The 21,464-nt window shown below is 41.6% G+C and overlaps 1 protein-coding gene across 1 annotated transcript in view; it reads right to left on the reverse strand.

Moving 5' to 3' along the window:
* aqr (aquarius intron-binding spliceosomal factor) overlaps positions 1-21,464 on the reverse strand; it is a 58,269-nt gene that overhangs the window by 23,344 nt on the left and 13,461 nt on the right. Inside the window, exons 15-26 of the mRNA XM_061696015.1 lie at positions 18,170-18,272; positions 17,462-17,582; positions 17,184-17,325; positions 15,920-16,098; positions 14,476-14,643; positions 9,641-9,810; positions 8,758-8,999; positions 8,530-8,679; positions 7,717-7,786; positions 5,483-5,593; positions 5,292-5,401; positions 1,174-1,309 (exon numbers count right to left, since the gene is read on the reverse strand). Coding sequence (XP_061551999.1) covers positions 1,174-1,309; positions 5,292-5,401; positions 5,483-5,593; positions 7,717-7,786; positions 8,530-8,679; positions 8,758-8,999; positions 9,641-9,810; positions 14,476-14,643; positions 15,920-16,098; positions 17,184-17,325; positions 17,462-17,582; positions 18,170-18,272 — 1,702 coding nt within the window. The remainder of the gene's footprint in view (positions 1-1,173; positions 1,310-5,291; positions 5,402-5,482; positions 5,594-7,716; positions 7,787-8,529; positions 8,680-8,757; positions 9,000-9,640; positions 9,811-14,475; positions 14,644-15,919; positions 16,099-17,183; positions 17,326-17,461; positions 17,583-18,169; positions 18,273-21,464) is intronic.

Consider the following 21,464-nt stretch of genomic DNA (forward strand, 5'->3'; position numbering starts at 1 on the left):
GCTGCGGACCGCTGTCCATGGAAAAGTAGAGGACAGAGAATCTGCTGAAAATGAGGAAAGTGTGGCGAAAAAAGGCAAACAGTAAAGAAGATGAAAGGTCCCGTATTTTGCCAAACCAACTTTTTCTTGTATTTGGGACGTAATATTCGCTCTGTGGTGCCTCAGTAAATGTGAAATATGATTTTTTCTCGAGCATATCTACGTCACTAGCGAAGATCTCCACCTACCTCTCCGCGCCCGAGCCAGCGCTGTCAACCTAACAAACACGTGTGCTCTCACAAGTGGGTCTTCCACATGGAGGCAACCAATCAGAAGAAAGGGGACGGTCTTGTCAAATATGGACAAAGTACAACACATTTCAACCTGGAGGAGACCTACTGAAAAAAAAAAACAATGTCTGGGGATTTCTTATTTCAGAGCTTGTCCCATGCAGGGAATGCAGCTTAAATAAATTATGTAGAGTTGAAGGCATCTTTCCTATAGCCCAAGAGTATGGTGATAATTCGGTGTCGGGAATAAACGGTGAGGGCCCGAGTAGGTTATTTGTGGTCTTGGGCAAAACACAGCAAAAAGCCCGTGGCAATAGTGTATTGAATAAATATGACAGTCTTTAGTGGTGAAACAGTACATACAGTGGATCCAAAAAATGGTTACACATCTTGTTCAAATGCCAGGTTTTTGTGATATTTTTTCAAACTCTTTTCCACCATTAATGTGACCTATGATAACTGGGGATGTGGCTCTGTTCAGAATTATCACATTCAAACTCATGTTAAATGGGGGTCAGGACACACCTGCATCAAAGTGCCTCTGATTAACCCCAAATAAAGTTTAGACGTTCTAGTAGGCTATCGCCTGCAGAGAACTTCCACAGCAACAGAGCGACCTTATTGTTCACCAGTATAGCTCAAGGGAAGAGTAAAAAAAATTTTCCCAAGGCATTTAATATACCATGGAACACAGCAACGACGGCCATCATCATGTGGAGAAAATGTGACACAACAGTGACATTATGCGCAAAAACTGTGCTCTGTACAAACTGTACAAAACGGTTCTTGCGGAAAACAAGACGGACACAGACCACAACCCAAAAACTACAAAGCAAGCCAGTAGGAATAAAGCAGTCATGTGAAGAAGGTGATCCCATGGCATAAAAATAAAACCACTGCCTACCTGGTAGAGGTAGAAGTGTCCCGCTGTCTCGCAGGTGTAGGAAACATCACCGGGTACGCCCAAGCTCTCCTGAAACCTTCCCACCTCCCGGAGAAGCTCCAGTCGTCGGGCCAGGACGTAGTTCACCCGGCCGTACCTGTAGACGGTAGCAGGGTGCGGTTAATCAACGGTCATCGTAAAATTTCAATATTTTGTCACATTGCAAATGTATTTTCACAATTTGATTTCTTTTAATATCACAACTTTATTCTAGTAATGTAACTTTTTGTTAATGTAAAATTGCAAACTTTTTTTTGTAAAAATGTCAATTACTCTTGGAAAATTATTACTTTACTCTTGTAATATTGCGACTTTAGTCATGCAAAATTGGAACTGTTTTTCCTTTAAAAATATGACGTGATATAGTCGCTTATTTTACAATTAATTGTTTCCTTTCAATATTATGACCTAATTGTAGTGATGTTATTTTTTAATTATTGTAAAAGTATAGCCTTTGCCTTGTAAAACAATTAATGCCTGTCATAAAACAGCATTCTCGTAAAAATTTCAAGATTATTCTTGGAAAATTTACTTATCACTAACATAACAACTAACAACTTTTTACTATAAAACAATTATTCAGACAATTATTCTCATATTTTTGCTATTGGTGGGAGGGCCATTAAAATCTCATAAAAATTATAACTCTTCTCATAAGCGGTCCGCAGCTTTGAAATGACTTCACTTCGTAATTCTACGACTTTAGTCTTGTATTATTTTTTCTTTTCAGCGAGACGGCGATACACCATATATATAAAAAAACAAAACAAGAAAACACGGCATTTCTTTTTTGGAATTTATGTTACATTCAAGCATTGACTGGTCTAGAGTTTCTGTCCTTAGTCGAGAACAAGCAGGTTAAGAGCAGCCTTGAGGCCTGTGTGTGTGCTTGACTTTATGCAGCTGATTAGTGTTAACTCAACGCAATCAGAGAGTAGCATTCAGTGCACACAGACAGGAAGTGGGAGGGTTCATAGGGGTCACACTATTTTTAGACAGTGTGTAAAGTGCAAATGACCTTAATGCTCAGGAGGACTCACCTGTGATGCAGCTGCTCTCACATAGAGACCAATACAAGTTACCACTTGTCTAAACCAATGGTTGCCAATGTTTCACAACAAGTAGCACCTAGGAAATAGTGATGCCTAGAGACACGAGTGACGCGACTTAATTGTTTAGAGATACGAGCCATTGTTTATAAAACAATTTTGCTTTGACCTGCGATCAACAATTTGAGATATGAGCGCAGTGACTCAACTCACTTCACAACAAGCAGCAGTTTGGTAGATAAAATTAGTAACAATTCTTCAAAAAAAGAGGCTTCAAACTGTTTATTGCCACTCCCAGTTTGTTTCCTCTCAAACTATATGTAAAACAAGGAAAAGTACACGTCTATTTACAATAACCATGTAGCAACATAACATACAAATAAAAATTGTCTCTAAGTAAATGTTTAAAAGCAAACAATTTTTAAAGAATACATGCAAATTTATTGAACTTAAAAGTTAAATATAACTGAATTCCACTGCAGTAATTATTTCACGCACCAATCGAGGGAGACCACGTACCACACATTGAGAATCACCGCACAAAACTACATTTGGAATGTCAGGCAGCGATGTCATCTGACAATCTAATTAAAACAGCAGGAAACACAGCATTCGCTCCCATTTGTTAGGCATTCACCGAGCCGCACTGCCTTCCGTTTTCCTATCTCACATACGCGGTGTTAATTAAAACTCTCTGGCGCTCGATGTCACCGGGGCGGAAGGAGCAGACACGCTATATTATTACGAGGCGTCTATAGGCAGGCGGGGATCGCATTAAACATTACTAGCAAGCGCTTTTCTTTTCATGTTCTCCCCCAGGCACCCCCTCTTTTTTTCTCACTGCATAATTTACAAAAAGACTTGCTGGACCGCTATTCATAAGCGCGATACACTCATTCTGAACAGCACACATGCACAAAATGGGGCACGGCTGGTCATGCATGCCCTCCCTGCGCCCCCACCTTTCTCCCACTATAGGATGCAATTTGCTCTGCGCTACAGATGTATAAGGCGGTAATTAACAAGGTCGCCTTTAAGGGGACTTTAAATAGCATCGGCAAAATTGTTTTAATTAATACTCAATGGCACTGGCCAATTTATATTCAAACACTGCATGGAAAACTTAAAGGGTAATGATTCATATTCGAGTGGGCATATTATTAATTTTTTTCACAATTTAAAGCCTAGGTCTGAGACTAACATGTGACAGGCTTTCATCGACTTAAGCCAAGGATCAAGAATTATAGCGCAATCCTCGCCCTCTTTTTAGATTCTCACTGAAATAACCCTGTCTCAGGCAAATTAGCTACTGCTCACCTCACCGCCACACTACTGGCGTGTGTGCCACGCCAGAGCGACTTTTGTTGCCATGACAACAAAGGCTGCAGTGAGCAATGCAAGCATGTAAATGAGCCACTACTCACCTCATCCCTCCTACCAAGCAGTGTGCCACGCGAGAACGACTTTTGCTACCATGGCGATTAGAGCCATATATAGGAGGTGACTACTAAGGTGAGTCCCCAAAAACAAGTAAATGTAAAAACAGCGATTATACTTCCACTCGTGGAGGCAACACTTGATCACCAAACCACAGAATTAGACTTGACAATTAGTGTGTAGATTCGTCTAGGTGGCGCATGCAGCGGACACAAACCACCGTTTGCCACCACAACCACTACGTTGACAACTTCGGCAAACAATCAAGTTAGCAATGCTTATCAGAAGCCAAGTTAACAGTAACCTGTGCGTCAAACAATGCAGTTCTACTTAGCTTTTGGCTTTGACATGATAGTGTTTCTGTGTAGTCTGCCTGTTGTTTGAAAATGGCGGATCTTCAGCCAGCCTAGCTCCCAAGGCATGGGCGGAGACACTCTGTGTCGGTGCGATTATTATGTAAAATACTCATCTTGTGGGGTCACAATCTAGTAAATCCAGGGTTAACAGCTAGTCCAAGACAACAGGCTGAAGAACAGTTGTCGTAAATCTTTTGAGGTAATACCGCAATGCTTTTAAACCCTGACAAGTAGTCCGTCATTCCTTTATATTGGCGTGATCACACCATCAAGTTCACTTACTCCTTGTGTCGGTGCTGTAAAATACTTGGTGAATAATTATAATTGAAATGGGCCTAAATGTATGCCAGAGATTGTAATGCCAACATTCCTGCTGCATTAGATCTCTCTCGGAGCACTGTGAGGCGAGGAAGCACGGATAGTATCGTTCATATTTCCATTCATACACGTGAATACGTAGATAATAGTTTCCTTTATTTTACCAGGTAAGACAATTGAGAAAAAGGTTCTCATTTACAATGCCAACCAATTTAGGGTTCACAGTGTTCATACGTCCAACAAAAAATTGTTTTTGTTGTTGTTGGACGTAATAAAAAAAAAAAAAAATTATAATAATAAATTATATTTATTTCAATGAAAGCATAATTCCTGCAATTTTTTCACTATATTATTTAAAATTCATGTAATTATAATTTATTGAGAAATTGCTTAATAAAAAAAAAAAACCTGCATGTTAAACGTATAAGTAACAGTTCAAATGTGATCAACAATAAATTTAAAAAAAAAAATTCAGGGAAAATATGTATGTAATATGTATATCTTAATGCAACAAATATTACAGGACACTTACTGATGCATGTGTTCGGTGGGCCGGACTTAAAAAACAGCAGGCCATAGTTGGCCTTCGGGCTGTAGTTTGCCCACCCACTCCTGTACAAGCACCACTCGGAGTGCTTGGAGTTCTGGACGGGAGGGCTAATCACTGGTTGAAATGTGGGAGATCTCTTACCCTGCTGGAGAAGCCTGAGAGGTCGAGGACGTCTCATGAAGATACACATATGGGAGTATCAGGTGGCTCTGTTTATGTTTTGGCTGAGACTCGTTATGCATGTGGGCATCTGAGCAAGTGTGTGTGTGTTTTGGCTCTGATTAAATTTCCTTTTAGAACGTTTGTTTGCTAAGTCGGCATCTCCCGCTCGTATCTGTGGCGTGTCATCACGGCCTCGTCCATCCTCACCTGCTGAAGTCCTTCTCGGTTTCCAGCTCTTCTTCTCCATGGCCCAGACGCAGGAGGTGGCGCTCGTCAATGTCCAGCGCCATGATCTTTTCAAACAGCTGGTTCAGAGCCTGGTGGACGAGAGAACGACAGCGAACGATGTGAGACCGCAACCTATATTTGTCAGGGCATGTACACGACAGTGGGCTCACCTGGTTTGAGTGTGTGACTATGAGGGTCCTCTGATCGGGAAAGTTGTGGTAAATGTTTGAAATGATCTGGACGGCGACGTCGGTCTTGCCGGTACCCGGTGGTCCGACAACCTGGAGACAAAGAATGACAGACGTGATGAGAAAATTAAAGAAGAAACATGCACTGGATGCAAAAAAAATATATAGAATATAATAACAACAATATATAAATAATTCTAAGAATAAACAATACATAAATAAAAAAACAATAAAATAAGCCAATATATAATACACACATTAATCACATGAAAAATAGTATAAAATAAAAAGATTAAAAAATGCATTAATTAAAACTAAAAGAATATAAAATTCATGATAAATAAATCACAAAATTATTAATAACGAAACAAACATTAAAATTATACAATAAAAATAAAGAAAACCTTTACTATTATTGAATTAGAATGCCCCTACAGTTGTACAATTTGCCTAAAATGTGGTAGAAAAACAGCTAGATTTCAAAATACAGTATTCTGTGACACTTTGGGTCAGTGAGCATCTCCGGGAATAACTCCATGAGTATTTCTTTGCTGCTGCTTTGGCTTTTTTTTTATGACGGCACCACAGTAGGGTACCGGTGATGGCAAAGACGGAAGATGTCAAGATAACCATAGCACAGGAAATGAAACCTATTGCGATGCAGCGGTAGCGTAGCGATGAAACTGGTCCATGTGTCTGTGTCCTGGCAGCTCTGTACAGTTAGGCTAAAGTGACAATAAGTCAAAGGTAATAATAAAAGCAGAAAAAAGTAATACACTGCAGAGTAAGCTATGTTTAGTTATTGGCTGTCATTTGTGACCAATTTCAAGTGTATATATATTTTTTATCTTTTATATACAGCCATTAAATTATTTCTATATTTGTAAGACAATGTTAAAAAGCACAGCAAGCATGCGCGTCTCCACTTCAACAAATGGTCGTAAACCCCTATAGTTTGATAAAAAAAAATTGTCAGACAAACACTTCATGAAAGGAGCAGTTTTTCATATACTCTGGTTAATATATTTTAATAGTGAACCTTCGCCTATTCGCAGTTCGCTATTCACAGTCATTCAGTTGTGTTTTTCTTTTTTTGTGGAACCGATACTCAGCTTTTCACTGAGAAAAACCTAGTACAAACATATTTTGTGCTTTCTTTAACACCTTAAAATGCCACCAGACGGCGCCAAAGCCCCGTCTATTAAGAAAGTAGCATTTGGTGTCACTGAAGTATTGCTGAAGTCTTCCAACTTGACTGACAGACTAAGATTTTTGTATGTCAGGAAGGATTTAAGTTCAGCCTGGGTTGTTAGTGGAAGATACAGAGAGGGCTACACGTGCACTTCCGTTACAATTTTTCTAAATCAGATAAACTGTAAGCCATTTATTTTTAAGAGTAATGTTGAAAGATGAATTTGAAATTATATGAAACTGTTTTGGGCTCATAGTTTGTGGTATATTGACACTATGACTGAAAACATTGCCTGCACAGCTAATAAAGGTTTTAAGAGAGCGACAATTTGACCCTGAAACAAATCAAGTCAATTGCTATTATATTTTCAAATTTGAACAAAGAATCCTGGAATAGATTGTGTTTGACCCGAGATGTTCTACTGTATCTGTTGGAAGCTAAAGTAAGCGACAGTATCCTTAGGGCCTCCCACTAGCATAAAATAAGGCTTGTTTCAGCAGGGGGGCAAAAAAATCTCCTCTCAGCATCTCAGGTGAGTCATTTCTGCTGGTAAATAATGAGCGCAATTTAGCATTCCCCGAATAAATCAGCTTGTAATCAGTCTACGTGAAAGCGGAGGCAGGTGGATGGGGAGGCGGCCGGCATGTGTTTACTGTTACCTCTAACGACCGTCGCAACTGCCATGAAGGAAATGGTGTTGGGGCCGTTTCATGACCTGTATTCCTAAAGTAACCACAACCCTTCATCAAGGACCAATCATAAAACTGTTATTAATTGCTAAACTAGTGTGAAGTTGCAACCGGCTGTAGAATCAGAAGTAGCAGGTTCGAATGGCGTGGGTCAATGTGAGATGAGTGGCGTATTTACAATTATAAATGTGCAAATCTGGTAGAATGTCCACTTCAAAGGCCCAGGTTTAAACATATTCTCCTTCCCACGACACGACGACGTTTGTGGAATGTCGGTTTCCGCACACTCTCTATTTGCATTTGCCATTTAAATGAGTTAATATCAAGCAACTTACCATGGTGAGCCCTGGCTGCATGCCGGCTCGGATGGCTTCGATCTGAGTAGGCGTGAAGTGAATTGTGTTCCTGGAATGACGATATTAAGATAGGTAATTAGTCAGACAGTATAAACCGATTTGAGGTTTAAATTGGACAATGCAATTCAGAAACATTCAGGCTAGGACGCAGCAAGAGGAATATGGATGTAGAATGTAAAAGACAGCCAGATGATGATATAAAATGACTTCTGAGGATCAGTGGCTAGAAATTACCAAAAAAAAAAAAAAAGGCAAACATGCTAACATTAGCTTAGCATAGAATACAAAGGATATACAATATGGGTGATTCATCACTGCTCCATCATTAAAACTTTTGAGGACAGATGGCTAGAATAAGCAAACCTGCTAACATTAGCTTCGCATACCAAGCCAATACCCTTTGGGTGATTCATCATTGCCTCTTTTTTAGTATACACGCCAAGAAATGACCCCAAGAACCACACATGCTAACATTAGCGTAAAAAAGACACTAATATTAGCTCTGGACACTGAAATTAAGCAGCGTTCTCCTATTTGCTATAACACTCTGTTTTCTGGCTGCCCTTTGTCTAGTCTTGGAAGAAATTGGTCTCCCTTTTCCAAGGAATTTAAGACCGGAGACCCTCGTTCTCCTCCAGTGATTTTTAGCGTCTCCTTCTGACTGATGGTTGGTTTATTTTGGCGTGGCGTTTCATAGTTTCCTGTGGTACTAAAGTACTGCCCGAACTGTGGTGCATAGACCCAGGCTGATGCAGAGCAGTGGAAACGTTGCGTTAAGCATGTATTGTTCACCTTTTTGGCTGGTTATAAGGGTAAGGCCCACGGTTGGGGGTAACATAGGGTTCAACAACCAAGGGTTTGTCCTCTTCTTCCACCTTGACTTCATCATTCGCCTTCCTCTTTTTCCCTTTGTCAGTTTGGCTTGAGACAGGAAACTTTATTCTTGTAACACAGATACCAAAGGATGGATAAGATACCTGCTTTTTTTTTTTTAATTAAGAAAAAACATTTGGCACTCACCGAAACGGTGGGACCTGCAGTTCAGGGTTCTCCTCTGAGACCTGAATGGAGGAGCCGGGGAAGCAGGAGCGCAGGTGGTCCAAGGACAGAAAGGTGTCGTTGAAGTCCAACGTGGAGATCTGATTGGGCATCTGGGAGTAGTGGGCGCTGCCCGGGTTACCGTAGCCAAGTATGATATCGTGTAGCCAGTCCGGGACAACGCACTCGGTGTTCATCAGGTTTCTGATGGTCTCCAAAACAGCCTAATGTGACAGGCATCCAGTAGAAACACAGGTCATTGTGGGAGTTTAGTAGTATTTTCGGGACAACATCCCACAGGAGGCTTTGATGGGACAGCGTGAAACTTGTGTATCTGTCAGTTTGGTTTTAATGAGCGCATGGTGCATCAATCAGTGGGTAGGAAACATGTTTGCTTTTATCTGTGCCAAGCATCAAAGATTCAGAAGAATGTTCCGTGAATACCCATCAGCTCCTAATGCCTTGCAAAAAACAAAAAACAAAAAAAACCATCTGTCGTTCTTTTGCTGTGGGTAGGAAAAGACTGATGTATACTCCCTGCATTGGAAAATGGCAGATTTGACAAAGCCCCAGTTGAGTAGCTTTCAAACAAGAACACGCGGTGGTGTTTGCCGCATAAGTTCTTGCAGGGTTTAACTTCACTTGACCTACATAAAAACATTGGGACTTTGCCTCCTCTTAACCTTAATAAGTCTTTATCTTTGAAGGCAGGGTTCCTACGCTAAGCTTCCAGCAAGAAGGGCCTTGGATGGGCCGTAATCTCAGACGTGCCCTGGCCACAACCTTTTACAGCTACAACACCCAAGTGAATCTAATAAGCGCCACAGAGCGGGAAAGGGGTGGGGATGGTTGACGCGCTCCAAACCTTGAAGTTATTTTCCTTCGGCTTGCGTCTCATAATGATGTTGAACGTCTCATACGGGTCCTCTGTGCACGCCTGAATACTGTTGGTCATGTCCTGCTGATATTGGTTAGGGTCCAGCCACACGCGGAATGTTCTCGAGTCGCCCCGCAGCTTGGGCTTGGGCTCGGGACCTGCATAGAAGCAATGCGACAATGATGATATGAAGTAACGAAAACGGTAGCAGACGAAAGCGGTGGGGGGGTAGTGTACAGGCTCAATCATTACGGCTGAAGCTGCTAATACAAACACCAATGCTACTTTTCAACGACGCAGTTCCACTCGCCTTGGTTTAGGGCAGTTTTCCACTTCAAAATACGACCAGGCACGCTTGGGATGCCGTCACTCGCAAGTAGTTACTGTGCAGTGGAAAAGGCCTGCTCTATATATTTTATATATATCACTTCCTCTTTCTAAAGAAAATGCTTGTGATTGGCTCTCTCTGGTCATGTGCCATGGTGCGGGAGTCTCAAACATGACATACTTTTCCTAACATGACCTTGAAGGACCACCTTGTGGTGCAATTTATTAGTTGAAGAACATTGACTTTTAAACTGTTCCACTGTTTATAATTTTGGACATTTTATGGAACATTCACTTATCTGGGTTGTCATAAGAACTTAGCGATATTATCTAAATTGTGCACATTTCAACATGGTATGGTCAGGTGGTTTTCCACATGGTGTACACATATAATTCAACAAACACATTTTTAAAATGCATTTAATTTTTTTCATGTTTTGCTATCAGTTTATTATTTGTGTAAATAACAAATATGTGGTTCACTCCAAAATAACAAGCTATGCTTTTTAATACACTTTTTTAGAGGAAAACTCCAAGTTGATATATTCATTTAAAATTCAGAAAAGTAATCAAATGTAATGAGTTAAACTACTTTGAGAAAGGAAATCAAATAGTTACAGTACTGTTACATTTTCATCACGGTAACAACTACATTTCCAAAGTACTCATCCCAACACTGTGTATAAGATGGCTGCAGTAGCCATGACAAAACAACACTCCTTGGCCTGGTCTTCCTGCAGTGCTTTGCCTTTTTTAGGATGAGGAATGTGGATGCGGGGCATGACATGCAACCACGCAGAGAGAGGCTGCAAGGTACACCGAGGGCAGCTCACTGACGGATGTCTGCGGAGATTCATGCGTGGCGCATTGGGGCAGGCGCGGGGCCAGAGGAGAGGGACACTTGATCCGGCCGACCTCCTGCTGTGTATTTGCATGTCTGTGTGTGTTTATGTGTGTGCCTATGCTGAGATTGTCAAATCCTCCTAGCTAAAAATAAATAAATAAATAAAACAGTAAAAAAATAAAAATAAAAAAATAAAAAAACAAGAGCGTGACTCCTGTTTAGGAGTGTAAGTGACACCCTTGACGTCGAGGATAACACTTAAGGCAGCTGGGCCAGGATGTTGAGTGAGAGCCCTCACTGTATTTAAGATATCACTGCAGCATTAAATCAACACCACTGAGGGCTACTTTAGATCCTCAGCAAGTATGGCACAATCGGATAAGAACCGATACATGATGAAAAAAGTATACCAAACACATCGAAGCTCAGCTTTGATAAAAGTGCTCAGTGAGGTATTAATCTAACAAAATGTCTATTATTGTGGTGGTGTAGAACGACATTCTGTCATGTAGCTTAAAAAGGTATACAAATATCAGAAACAGCTCACTGTGTGATGCATTGCAACATGTTTGCAATACATTATTGTATATTATAATATGGGTAACAAAGTTTAAGGAATAAGTACCAGTTGCCCATCCCTGATGTAGACAGTACAAACAAGTATTTAACAATTGGATTTTTGTCATCTTTGTGAAGATGGAAATTTTGACACTTGCATTAGATTGTGCAGGTGTACCTAATAAAGCATCCAGTGAGGGTGTATGTCAAGTGCAACCTGACCCGTAAAGCTTTTTTTTCACAAATATCATGCACTTGAGCAGAACCCCGGTGTAACAATTTCTCACCAAGCACGCGGTGATCAATGTGACATGCGCTCGGCGCCCAGTTAGCTGGCTATCACTTATCCCCACGGGGGGTGATTGTGAAAGTTTAACCAAGTCGACACAGCCTGGGCATGTTCCCCCAGGCGGACAACTGTTTAGAAAAAAGCTCTGCCCGTTGCATATTTAATCCAAACAGAGGAGAGAGGGGCGAGGGCATACCAGGGATACATGCTCTGACAAACGGGAAGTGCAAAATAAACACCGATGGCTGCCGGCGATGTTCGGTGCGAGCAAGGAACAGCATAAGCTGGAGGGGAATGTGATAAATATCATGTTACTGTTGCATATTTTACTTTCTAGGGATGACGCGTTTATACATAAAGCATAGACTTAATCCAATATGAAAGTAGGAATAATATTAAACAATATTACTGGTGTATTAGAACTGATACTGAAACTGGAGTTTAAACCAAAATTTAAAGGGGACTGTTATGGAAAATGCCAAGAAAGGGCAAGAAGCGATGCAGACTTGGTTGACAAAAATAAATTGTTTAGGCTCCCAGAACATAAACATGGAGGGACACAACATTGTGGACTGACCAGTGCTGCTTGCCGCGAAAGAAGCTGTTTCCACATAGATATGATCACTTTTAATGCTGTGAGTGAACAATAGCGTCTATGAACTGACCTTTTTTTATTCCTGATGGAAAAGGAGAGGTGTTTAATTAGACTAATTGCGGCACCATGTCTATTAGCGGGATGGCTACTATTTCAGGAAGCACACAACATTGCGGAGCGACCGCCTGTCGAAGTCAGTTGGAATACTAATCGATGTTAAAGACATCATCTCCACATGGTAGTACTACGAAGGTGCTGCTCTTTTTGGTTTGCAGAAAAGTTCAAATTGGCTCAGCAGTGAACTTTTAAAGTATGTGTGAACTGACCATATTTTTTTTCCTGATGGAAAAAGGGAGGCTATTTGTCTAGCGCGAACAATGGGTGGTGACCAATTCGGGTACAGCATCTATTAGCAGGATGGCCAATATTTGAGGAAATAATGCATAACACGCATGCACAAAACATTATGGAAAACATTATGCCCCTGTCAGTCTACTGGACCACTAATCATCTTTTAAGGCATCCTCTCCATACAATATTGCAAAGGGGACTCGTTTAAAATGGCTCCGCTCTTTCATTAATCTGAGACACTGCTGCTGTGCTGCCGTTTTGGTTAGCAACAGAGTTGAAATGGGCGCAGTTCTTTAACGTCCATGTGTGAACAAAAGCATCTATGATCTGAGATGATAACAGTTCATTTCAGATTATTTCCTGTGAAAGGGAGTTGTCTAATTAAAGGAAGTGTTATTTTTTCTTAAGTGGATGACTAAGTTGGGTATGGTGTCTATTTGCTATGTGGAACATCATCAATAGAGAATGATGTAAAAACTAACCCAAGCTAGTGTTTTTTTTCTTCTTGTTCGCCTCCGTATGAACCTCCTGCCGTGTTTGTCATGCTGCCTCAGGAGATGAAACTGTAACCGGCATGTCGTGTTGTTTGTTGGGTTGTCATGACTCCAAGATTGACTGACGCCCTGTCACCGTTCCAGCGGCTGGTATCGCAAAGCGGAGGAGAAGCAGACAGCCGCTCGCGTGAAGTCAGCGGAGATGACAGCTTGCCCACGAGCGTTGTTCCCCCTTTAGTTGCGGCCCAACTCGAAAGAAGAACGTGCCTCAACTCTAAAGTGTCCCCAAGTGAGTTTAATCAGACACTCCTCTGGCTTTTGATTAGCCACTTCTAAAGTTGCCCCTGAGGTTGTACAATTCAAAACGCCAGCGGAATTTTGAGAAAAATAAGCCTCCCTAACCAGTGAGACCTCAGCAAATCTCACAAGACTTCAGCACATCCCGTGAGACTTCAGATTATTGAGGATTCTAAAGCATTAACTTCACAAGTGTTTTTCATCTGGCTTTTTGTTTTGTGATTACAAAGACAAAAAACATTTTTGATTGTTTTTACTCGTTATTTTAAATGTGGTTGACTTGTTTTTACACTTGTATGACAGACAAAAACACCTGAACCGTTAATAAAGGTTTAAGGACGGGACACTTTGGCTGAGGAAAATAATATTTCAGTTTCCATTAATTCCAATGTGGGGAAACATGTTTCACAATCCAAATCCGATGGGTGAACCAATTATAAATGTGATACTAAAGATACACATTTAGTCCTGCTCCGGTGATTGGTTACCTTCAAGTCACACGGTGTCCACGGAAAAGTGAAAGACATTGATTCACACTAGTGAATATGAGCATGGTTCTGCAGGGCTAGCACATTCTTCAAGGTTTGCACATCCACAACCAACCGATGCGGCGAAATTAAATAAATTGAAAAAGGTGGAAGGGGTACGCGGGGGCAGGGCCCGCAGCTCTCGGGCACTGTCGTCATCGACCTCAGGTTAATGCGATGTTAATGCGAACAGGTCAGGTCTTACAGTGGATGTCACCATGACAACGCCACGTGTGACCCTCTCCCAAGGATCAGATGCTGGGGATGATTGCTTTGATGGGAAGGATGGATATTGTGTCAATATTATATTAGTCATTCGAACTGCTCTAGAGGACTCTGCATCGTTTTGCACAATTGTTTTTTGTCAATGTCTTTATGTCTCCAAAGTGTTCTGTAAATTGACTGTCTGTTGTACTAGAGCGGCTCCAACTCCCAGAGACAAATCCATTGTGTGTTTTGGACATACTTGGCAAATAAAGATGATTCTGATTCTCTGTGTTAAGAGTGTGAGTGTGCGTGTGTGTTCGCTTGTGAACCGCACCTTCCTCGATGACACGCCCCTGGTCATCCAGCATGCCTTGCACCTCGCAGCCCCGCACGTACACAAGGCCCGTTTGCTCTACAAAGGCTTGGCGCCGGTCGAAACGCGTGCCGTAGGCCATGTTGGGCCGCACCGTGATCAGAAAGCAAACGTCGTGCTTACGCAGCCCTGCGGGGAGAGATAGAGAGAGAGAGAGAGAGAGAGAGAGAGAGAGAGAGAGAGAGCGAGAGAGCGAGAGAGCGCATTTGAGAGTCAGGTAAGACAGAAAGGTGGACGGGGACAGATCAGTGGCCTGGTGGAGGTAGGCGTCGGGCAACGAGGGAGAAACTGCCCTGTCAGCGTGCACCTGATCTTTAAAACATGAAGTCCTAATTATAGAAGCGGGGGGCAGGATAGAAAGTGATGTGATACTTTAGTCTACACTTAAATTTGAGGAAATAGATTATTAAAGATTCACATTTAAAAAGGTCTCGATGCAAGAGTTGGGAATGTTGAGTGTTCTGCAATGGCGTAAAAAAAAAAAAAAGTATATATATATATATATATATATATATACACACATATATATATATATGTATGTATATATGTATGTCTATATATATATATATATATATATATATAAAAACAACACATATAAAAATTGTATACATTTTATATCTTATAAAGAGTTCATACGTTCCTGGACAACCTACAAACATAACTACTGTGCAATTACAACAAAGATTCAAATTTTTAACTTGACAGAAACATCTGTCATATTCATATATATTCATTCATTCATTTATTTTCTGTACAGCCAATCGCAGGGCACATATAAACAACCATTCGCACTCGCACTCACACCTCCGGACAATTTAGTCTCCAATCAACCTACCACACGTTTTTGGGTTGTGGGAGGAAACCGGAGTACCCGGAGAAAACCCAATCAGACACGGGGAGAACATGCAAACACCACACAGGCGAGGCTGGATTTGAACCCCGGTCCTCAGAACTGCAAGGCAGATGTGCTAACCAGTCTCTCACCGTGCCATATAGTAAACGTATCTTATATTTGTCTATCATAATTATACACTGGTATGTACTAGTAATGATTAAAAAACTGGAAAAAAAAATTTCTTCGTTAGAAACTATATTGTAATGTACTAGAATAATTTCTGGGATTAAAAAAAATATATTGTTAATAAATTTTAAGTACAGTAATATAATATTTAACCCCTATATAGATAGAGTAGGCAAATTTATACACAATTTCATCAAATTGAAAAACAATTTCCACACATTATTACACCCCGAGTTAGGCCACAGCATAAGCTACACCTGTGCAATTTAATGGGAGTCTTAACAAAGGCTGTACAAACACTTTTGTCGTTTGTCTTTTAATATAAAATAAATGAATTAAACAATTCTGCCCAAATAGTTATTTATTTTACTTTTAAGTCGTTACCTTCCCACTCGTGCTTGATGTGATCCTGCACGTTGAGGTGGACGGTGACGTCGGCCCGCACACGCGCAGGCCAGCTCTCGCCAATGTTGGGCTTGGCCACTTCCACGATGGTGAAGGCGGTGATGGTTTGAGCCATCCTGGCCCAGCCGCCGAACACCACGCCGCCGTACTCGGATTGCCTGTGAGTGTGTGTGTGTGTGGTAGGACAGATGGAAAGGAGGGAGATAGTGAAAGGTGTGACAAGTGCCGCGGGCCGCTGTCGAGCTTGAAATGAGTTGGATTTGGGGCAGCGACAGACAGCACCGCCGCTGAGTTGTTTACTTTCCGCTGAACAACAAGTAAAAAGTTGTGACACCGCTTGACATAATGGGAGCACTTATTATGTTAAGCAATGGGTTTCCAAATGCGCCATAGCGACTGTCAAAGTCTTTGAATTAAATATAATCAATGTGCCGTGTCGTCGCACCACGAGAGGGATCTTCATTCGTAAAAGTTAAAAAGGATGTAATTGTGATCTTATTCAGTTCCAAATGGCTGGAACAATGACGTGAACCCGTTATTTGATGAAAAAACACCTCGATTAGCTGTTTTGGTGCTTAGGCCAATGCAATAACAGCATTGCTTTCCGCGCCATCGGGTGTCGTCTTAGTGCCAATTAAGGATATTCGAGAGTTGAAGCATATTCGAGAGTTGAAGCATGATTTAGGCAAGTTGCCGCCATCTTGTGGCATCTATGGGCTATTACAGAATAGTACACCAAGCATATTCACAGATTTTTCCATCCATCCTTTTTGTGCTCAGCAGGCTAAACCAATAAAAGCAGTTGTTTTGATGATGCCCATGTGTGATGTTATGTCATCTTGTGTTAGCATGTTATTTAAGATAGTATTCTAGCTAATACAATTGATAAGCTTCATCTGAAGGTGGTTCATTTGTGCTAAAAAAATTAACTACTTCGTTTATGTAACCTGGGTTAATGATTGATTCTAGATGGATGATGTTAACGTTTTACTGACTATTCTTTGTCTGTGTTATTACAGACCTCAGTAAGAAAAAAAAAAAAAAAAAAAAAAAAAAAAAAAAAAAAAAAAAAAAATACAAACAGAATACCAGTCTGCATTTTAAATGCTTTGCATCTATAGGCAAAGACAAACCCATTTTTTGGTGGGCGGCATCAATTTTGCGATTCAAGGCAGGGCTCTGTCTCTATCCCTCAGCAAACAACACTGTTAATGTTCCCTGTTGCAGATAGTCGACAACCTACCAGGGTTTCATGCGCCACACCACGTCCTCTATGTCCTGTCTGATCTCGTAAGTGGACTCGAGGCGGAACAGGTTGAAGTTTCTCAGCAGGTAGTCATGGAGGGTCAAAAACTGGAGGTTAAGCTTGGGGAGGGCAAGGCAGCCTAAAAAAGACATGGCATGGGTGTATCACAGCAAGATTATATATGGAGACATGGAGTAGCATGAGCGAGAACAGCAGTGAGTCAACAAAGATTAAGACGGTCATTTTACAGGTCACAGATTTATTTAATTTCACACCTTCGCCAGAGAAGTACTCCGTTGGGACGATGTTTTCATCCCAGATGATCTTCTCAGTTGGATAAAGGGGCATCTGGTTCAGTTGTTCAATCTGAGAGATTCTGCGCTCATGACGGGATACCTAAAACATGGTAAAAAAACGTTAGAGGTTGTTGTCTGTTGTCCTTATTAAAAGAATAAGATTATGACCGATTATGGTTCCTAGGTATCTTAACATATTTGTGACACACTTACTTCAATATACCCCAAGAATAAAGAATAAAGCGAGCGCCTGTAAAGATTTTCACTCTTGAAGGTGGCAATTCATCACCAAGCCCATAAATTACACTTGTCAACTAGCGTGGCAGATCCGTGCATGTGGCACATGCAGCAAATATAATGCAAAACAGAAATACACCCCTGCGACTACATCGACAATTTAGCCAAACAAGCTCTGCTAGCAATAATAAAAAAACTTGGTTAACTTATTTTTATAAGAATGTTACTTAAACATTGCCTTTACAGTTAATAACGACTTTACAATCGTTATAGTGTCGCTAGAATAGATCAAATCAACTCGCATTATTTCCTATCGGAACCGATTGTGTTCGACCCTAAATGCTGTGCTGTATTTTAGTGTACTGTAATTGCAGAGATGTTGAAATTTAGTTGGAACTTAATTAGAAGGCAAATGGAAGAACTGTGTGTAGGTGCAGGCCATGAACTTACCAGGAGCTCAAGAAGAACCGTTTTGTCATGGGTGGTGTCTTGGTCCTTGGGCAGCTCTGGCAACAGACACAAGTAAGATGCCACGCGGTGGAGCATATTGGGGCTGCGGGGAAAAAAATAGTGGCGGAAACAATTGATTACATTGTAATCGACAAAATATTTGGCACAGTAAGTACTGTTTTGAAATTTAAATACATTTTGGTCGAGGTGATACTAATGCTAAAAATAACACTAACTAATGATTATTTTAACGGTGCCTGCCTTCACATCTATGCAGTGAGGGGAAAAGCCTGTCACCAGCTGACTTAGACATATTAGCCTTGCTCATACTGGAATGGTTGACGCTAACATTAGAGCTGGTGTTTGCCCGTGGTGAAACATGTTTTGCATTAAAGCGATAGCGTAAGGCAGTAGTCCCCAGCCACCGGGCCGCGGACCGGGACTGGGCCGGGGGCCATTTGATACCGGGTCTAAAACTACCAAGACACCAGATGACCGAACATATTCCTAACTTAAAGGCAAGGTCCAATCCGTTTGCTCCATGACCGCCTGACTTGTGAGGGGTTCTCCTGTGGGGATGCCGCAGTAAGCAGCCTTATACTATTCCTTGTGCTTATTAGCACTGCAACACAAAGCCACTCCTCTGTTTGCTTGGACACTGGCGGTCCTGCTCCATCAGCACGCGTGCATTAAATGGGCCGCGCCGCATTGATGCGACAGAATTATGAAAATCAAAGTCTCCGCAAACTGAGGTGTGGCTTAATCAGGTTGACATGCAGTGACAAAGTGCCACAAAAAAGTGGGGGTCAGGGAGGAAGACAGGCTGTGGACACCCACACGTGGCCATTCCGTGTATCTGTGCACATACTCGTGACACCACAACTGGGTGACAATAGTGCCAACGTTGCACTTTGCTGGCCGGTGGATGACCTGACACGGGCCTGCCCCTCGGCAAGAAGACACAAGCGCTCGCTGGCAGCATTGGCGATGACTGTACCAGGTCATGATTGAGAGCTGAGCCACTGGCATGCACTGGAACCGGTCTGCTGCAAGTTTATTTTACAGTCTGCCGCGTTGTTTTGACCCTATTGACGTGGGGTAATCTAGCGACATTAGAAAAGTAATGCTGCTTTTTCACTGCTAGGTTTGACTGGACCATATTCGCCTCTGTGGGACATGATTTCCCACTTTATTAATAAAAGGATAAACGGTTTCTTGTATTTAAAGCATAGGTAAGCCGCTAGTTTTATCCAACAGGAGACTGTGAGCAGACACAAAATGGACTGCTGCAGCAAAGCGGAGATTATGGTGTAAACAACAACAATAGAGAACAAGCGTCTTCTATATTTACTTCTCGGCATAGTCATAGGGAGACAAATTTTATCCAAGAGGAACCTGTAGGCAGAAAGAAAACAGAGCTACAGCAAAGTAGGGCCTATTTTTTTCCAGAGAGCTGCAGTAAAATGGAGACCGTGGAGTAAAGAACAAAAAGAGGAGACTGACGGAAGACACAAAATGGACCTCTGCAACAAAGTGGAGACTGCGGAGTCAGGAACGACAATGGAGAACGTGGTTCTCATGCATTTACTTTTTGATGGAGGGAGAGAAATTTTATCCAAGGGGCGACTATGGGCAGAAAGAAAAGACAACTCTGCAGCAAAGTGGACTGTAGAGGATACTAGGTTCGCTTTACTCATCTAACTTTCTTTTCACACTTGCATCACAAGTGAGACAACAGGGAAGTGATGACCTGAGGTTCAACTGGAAATGCCTTTTGAAAAATGTGAATATACCAAGATATCGAAATAGTAAAAAGCTTTAAAGTGAGGCTAGAACTAAAAGCTTAACACAAAATACATACAGTAACGATCTTTCATTGCATTTCACAAAGTGGTGTCTTTGATCATGTATTAAATTCATTTGCTTCCCTAAAATGACACTCGGTGGCGCTTTATGCAAGTGTCAGAAGCTTCTATTTATAGGCAAAGCTGAGCAATAATACTCAGTTTGTGTGTTTTGGGGAATTAGTGGATAAATTCGGAGCGACGGGTGACTGGGAGCTTAGAGGGAGGGTTGCGCGGCAGGAATAAAGTGGTATTAGCATGAGTTGCTCAGATGGGGGGAAAAATTGCCTCGTTAAATCTGATAGTGGCTTATTTCAGAGGGTGGTGGTGGAGGGGTGGGAGTTACCCAGGGTGACAGTTGCGGATCGGGGAACAATGACGTGCCGGCTCCTGCCAAAAGCTGGAAGCTGGGGGTGGGGGGAGCTTGCGGGTATACGTGAAATGATTCAGCAGGAGTATTAACCCGATTCAGCAGCGCTCGGCTCATAACCCTCAAAAAGAGACGACAGTGTGAGGTCCAAGCACCTCTAATCTACGGCAGTAGAGGATGATGGATGGCGACGCAAATTTTATGTTGTGTCAGGCCAAAGGTTAGCAAGACGTTTTTTCTTAATGAATGCCGGCCATCATAACACTGGCAATGAACTTGATATTGATGTCTATTTTTAGTAATTGAGACAATGGCAGTTGTCTTATTTCCTGTGTCCCCAACATGCAACATATTTCAATCAATCTCCTGATCTACTTATCTATCTTCCTTCTATCACTCACATCAACCATAATATTCATCTTACCATCTAGCTATCTTCTCATCTATCATCCATCCACCAATCCATATTTACAGTATCGCCATTCCTCCCTCCCTCCATCCATCATATACCCATCTCTCCACCTATCGAGCTATCATCCATCAATACATCCATCCGTCTTTCTACCCATCGATCTGTTCGTCTATTTTTCGATCTATCAGAGGAGACGAAGGCAGAAAGAAAACTGACGGCTGCAGCGAGGTGGAGACTGTGGAGTACAATAATGCAGTGGACAGCTAGCATTAGCATGTGTGCTCATTTTCATCATTTCTAGAAGTGCCGTGTCCAAGTTTCCTCAGAATAGCTTTGGTTTGGCTTCTATTTGTCCCGCAATGTGAAAATTCCAATATTTTTCTGTTGATAACTATTTATACGGATGTCAAGAGAGTATGGTACTTGTCTGTGTTGTGTTGGAGTTGAAATAGAGCCAACCATATTGTCCCTTAAGAAATATAACACACACTTTGGCTGAACATAGGCATTCTAGTAAAACCCATGTTAAATACGAGTTATGAACCCTTACGTCGGCCACCAAACAATTTGTCCAGCTTTACAATTTTAAGCGAGCCATTCACATTGCGCTAACATGGCAAATCAGCACAATTAAGGATCAATTACAGTACAAGGATCAATTACGCACGC

The sequence above is a fragment of the Phycodurus eques genome, chromosome 14 (assembly GCF_024500275.1).
Source record: "Phycodurus eques isolate BA_2022a chromosome 14, UOR_Pequ_1.1, whole genome shotgun sequence".
NCBI classification, from domain to species: domain Eukaryota; kingdom Metazoa; phylum Chordata; class Actinopteri; order Syngnathiformes; family Syngnathidae; genus Phycodurus; species Phycodurus eques.